Source organism: Cebus imitator, unplaced genomic scaffold, assembly GCF_001604975.1.
Source record: "Cebus imitator isolate Cc_AM_T3 unplaced genomic scaffold, Cebus_imitator-1.0 Scaffold222, whole genome shotgun sequence".
NCBI lineage: Eukaryota > Metazoa > Chordata > Mammalia > Primates > Cebidae > Cebus > Cebus imitator.
Genome location: NW_016107537.1, coordinates 1504564 through 1509285, shown reverse-complemented (window position 1 = coordinate 1509285; position 4722 = coordinate 1504564). Strand labels below are relative to the sequence as shown.

The following is a 4722-nucleotide window of genomic DNA, read 5'->3' as shown; positions in this document are numbered from 1 at the left end:
GACCAGGATGGTCTCGATCTCTTAACCTCGTGATCCACCCGCCTCGGCCTCCCAAAGTGCTGGGATTACAGGCGTGAGCCACCGCGCCCGGCCCAGTTGACTTTGGAACTTATCTGTTTGATGTATGATATCTTTTAAAAATCTTGTGTTTAGTAAACAAAATAGCTCTTATATAATAGTATTAAGTTCAAAATCTAGAGAATGATAAGCACTCTTAATTACTTCTGTTACCTCTTCTGTTCTTGGAATTTCTCAGTATCACAAGGTTAGTATCTGATACTTTACTAGGTGCTCAATTAAGAAAGCTTTATTTTATTTCGGTGATAGAGCTGGAATTGGAATCCAGCTTTCCTCCCGTGAAATCTCCTCTCTTTCAATTATACCACATATGCTTTCCATGTGGCCAAAGCTGACTTTTTAAAGGGTTTGGAAGCAGTTTGTAGTGTGAATCAGTATTCTTTATTTCCTCTCTTTCTCTCGCATTTTTTGTAGCCATACAAAAATGTACATGTTTAAATCTATTATATGAATGCTGAAATGATAAGTAGGCTAAGGTAAAAGAAATAAAAAAACATTTTTAAAGCTTGCAATGTTTTATGTCTCATAACAAATATAAATGGCCCATATATCACACTTAAATAATGTATGTAAAGTAGGACATGAATTTATGGGCATTTTTAGCATGTATACTTTGTTTTTAAATAGCTCTAGTTAAAATGCTAAATATGAAGCAGTTATTTCCAGATGTATTTTTTTTTATGCTTTAAGGAGCTCAAGTTTAAGGAGAGAGGTAGTAAAAGAAAGGATAGAAACTCATAGACTTTTTTTGTCATTTGTGTTTTAAATTTTATTGTGGTAAAAATACAGACAGCAAAGTACACAATACTTAAATGTATAACGTGATGACTTTTTACAAATATATGTAATGTGTATATAGTAATCACCACACAAATCAATATATAGAATATTTAAATACCTCAGAAGTTTCCTTAGTACCCCAATTTTTGTCACTTGCACTCCTGCAAGAGGTAATCACTATTCTGACTTCTGTCATATATTGGTTTGTCTATTTGTTTTTGAAGTGCATGTAAATTAAGTCACACAATGGTGTCTTGTATCTGGTTTCTTTCACTCCTCATATATCTAAAAGATTCCTCTATATTGTTTTTTGTAGCAGTTGTTAATTTTTTCTTTGTAGTATTCTGTGATATAAATGGAACATTATATATCAATATGCCTGTTGATAGAGATTTGTTGTTTATAATTTTTTACTATTATGACTAGAGCTGCTGAAACATTCTTGTCTTTTGGTGAATATGTGCACTCATTTTCTTGGACTGTAAGGTTTTATAGTTTATAAAAGTTCAAAACATTTTAATTGAAATAGCTAGAATGCGAGGACTGCCTCACAAACAATTTTCAAGTCTGAGTGACCATATACCTCTTTGATTTATAATAGAAGCTGGGGAAAATTCTAGTGACTTTACAGCCACTTTAGAATGGTATCATATGCCTGTTCAAGAGTTATGGCTATTATACAGTCAGTCAGTAAATAGCAAGGTGCCATGCTAGGTGCTAGAGATATCTCTAAAAGACAGTCATACACCCTACATTCACCAATGAGCAAACAAGTCATTTGAAATAATGTACAGAGTGCAATGATAAGAGAAATGAGAGCTATTAGAGGAGTACTTGGAATGAAGCATCTCACCTACACCTGGGTAGTAACGGGAGACATCTTGTAAGAAATGACATCTAAACTGCATCCTAAATAATGAATTGGAATTAGGCAGGTGAAGGAGGTATGGTGAGGCTGGTGAGGTGAGCTAAGCATTGAGAGATTTTAGGCACTTTTTAAGGCTTGTAGACTTGAGAAATTGAGCTGGGTAAGCAAAGGGAACCACTGAAGATTATCTTTTTATTATAGAATACCTCAAATGTGTAAATAATAGAATGAATCCTTGTGTACACATCCCACAGTGTCAGCAGTTACCAACTCATAGCCAATCTTATTAAGACCACACCCATTGTCCCTAGAGGATTCTTTTGAAGCACATTTGAGATATTATATCATATCATTGAAGATTTATGGCAGGAGAGTGACATGATTAGTTTTGTATTTTAGAAATTACACGTACCTGGTAATTCTAAATTACCTTTAAAATGCACACATCATAGTTTAGGTGTTTTTCATTTGCTGCCATTTATACATAGACATTCACCTTTTTGCATGTACTATTTGCAGTAGTTTCATTTTTTTCAAACTATAACTATTTGGAATTATGATTAAACGTAAAATTGCTTTATGTATTCATCTTTCCATGTGTATTGGTTGGTTTATTTACATTTTAAAATACTATTAATGAATATTTTGGTTTCTATCTATAAAAATGTCATAAAAGTCAGTTTGTTTCTAGGATTTAGCCTTGATAATAGCAAAGATACTAGTATTTGGAAAGGAATTAGATTTATAGTTTTACTATGAATCTTTTTTACAGATTCAAGTTGAGGAATTGTTTTGTGGCTTGCATTTTGTTACTATGTGTGAAAATTTGTTTGCTTACTGTTTTCTTTGTTGGTAAAAATTAAATACAGACTGTTTGGGCATGGTGGCTCATGCCTGTAATCCCAGCATTTTAGGAGGCCAAGGCAGGCAGATCACCTGAGGTCAGGAGTTCGAGACCAGCCTAGCCAACATGGTAAAACCCTTGTCTCTACAAAAATACAAAAATTAGCCAGGCGTGGTGGCGTGCACCTGTAATCCCAGCTACTGGGGAGGCTGAGGCACGAGAATCACTTGAACCTGGGAGGTGGAGGTTGCAGTGAAACAAGATCGTGCCACTGCACTCCAGTCTGGACAACAGAGTGAGACCCTGTCTCAAAAAAAAAAAAAAATTAATATAGATTGCTTTTATTTTATTTAAAAAAGTTTTTTTTAAGATTAGGAAAAAAATTTGTATTAAATATGACCAACAATAATTAGTTTTGAATAAAATGTTTTATACAGATAAGTTTAAAAAAAATAGTATGACCTCAATCCAAAAGAAGGACAGTGACACAAACAGGCAAAGTACACAAGCAATAACAGGCAGGGAAAAATTCAACTTCACTCGTCATCAAAGAAAGTAAAATTTTAGACCTATTAAGCCAGCAAAAAAAAGCAACTGAAATTCCACCACCAATATTAGTGAAGTTGTAGTAAAACTAATCCACTCATTCCCTGCTAAAGATGATCTAAATTGGTAGAGCCCTTGTGCAAAGCATCATGGTAATACATGTTAAAATTCATGAGCAGGGTCATTTCTGTAGACCAGAAATCTCACTCCTAAATAAGCCCCATATCAAGAATAAAATTCAACCAAAGAATAACTTCACGCTAAAAAATGTGTATTGCTGCGTTATTGACAAGCAATCAAATGCCCAGTTCTACGTGAATTATTTATGATATAAAATAACTTGACCAAATAAATATACAGCCATAAAATGTATCATATTTAAGTACAAAATACAGCTTGTGGTATGCACAGCAACTAAAATTTCTGAAAATACATAAGCACAGGAAAGGGAACATACAATAAAGAAAAAAGAAGTTAATAATATTCAAATGAAGAAATGTTTATTTGATAGTGATACAGTATTTTTTAACTTAAAATGAGACAAATCCCTTTGTGCCTTTTGAGGTTTCCTTTTAAGCCACATGCCTATCTTATCTATTTAAATAATTATTTTTTAGAAATAAAAATATAAGAAAGAATAAGAACTGTATGCATAGGGATAAGCCATAAGCTGCACCACTGAATCCTAGATCCTCTTTCCCCAACAGCAGCCCATTTTTGGTTCTTAGATTGCTTTTATTTTAAAACTATTTAGCTATCTGTGGGCCACTAAGTTAAAAATACCTTCCGTAAGTGGAGTATTTCTTACAGCATTTTAGTTTAATTCCTTTTTTTGAAGGAAGTTTAGTAGATGGTAACTATTGCAGTACTTTGGGATAGCACTGTATTTATTCATGCATTCATCTTGTGAGAATCAGTGATTTTAATCTAAATTAGAGGTTTGCAAACTTTGGCTGCTGAGAATGGTTCTTACATTTTTAAAGAAATGTTAAATGAAAAAGAATTCGCAACAGAAACCATATGTGGCCTGAAAATGTAAAATATTTACTATCTGTGCCTTTACAGAAATCTTTTCAATCCCTGTCTAAATGAATATACCATACATTCTTGGCATATGCCTTTTTTCTTTTGAAAATCTATCAGATTTGTTTTAGAATTAATATTTGAAAATTAAAGTTTTCCTTTTCTTCTATAGAGAAGATGGCGAATTAGAAGATGGTGAAATAGATGATGCAGGATTTGAAGATATACAAGAAAAAGAAGCAAAAGAGAATGAAAAGCAGAAAAGTGATAAAGCCTACAGAAAATCAAGAAAAAAGCACAAGAAGGAAAGGGAAAAGAAAAAATCCAAAAGGAGAAAACGTGAGAAACATAAGGTTAGAATCTTTTTATTCTTTTGATAAATTTTTATGAAATATAAAATACTAAAAATTACAAAGTAGAAGTCATTATTTTATTATAAAACATATGGATTATTTGTTTTTGTTTATGTGATTAAACTTTTTAAACAAAGATCATATGAATTATCTTAAAGATTTAAAAAGTAATTACTTTTTAAATTACTTTTTTTTTTTTTTTTTTTTTTTTTTTTTTCTTATGTTAATAT

General features: G+C 32.0%; 1 protein-coding gene across 1 annotated transcript in view; it reads left to right on the top strand.

The window, feature by feature from the left end:
• ZC3H6 (zinc finger CCCH-type containing 6) overlaps positions 1 to 4722 on the top strand; it is a 64919-nt gene that overhangs the window by 21110 nt on the left and 39087 nt on the right. Inside the window, exon 2 of the mRNA XM_037727199.1 lies at positions 4312 to 4492. Coding sequence (XP_037583127.1) covers positions 4312 to 4492 — 181 coding nt within the window. The remainder of the gene's footprint in view (positions 1 to 4311; positions 4493 to 4722) is intronic.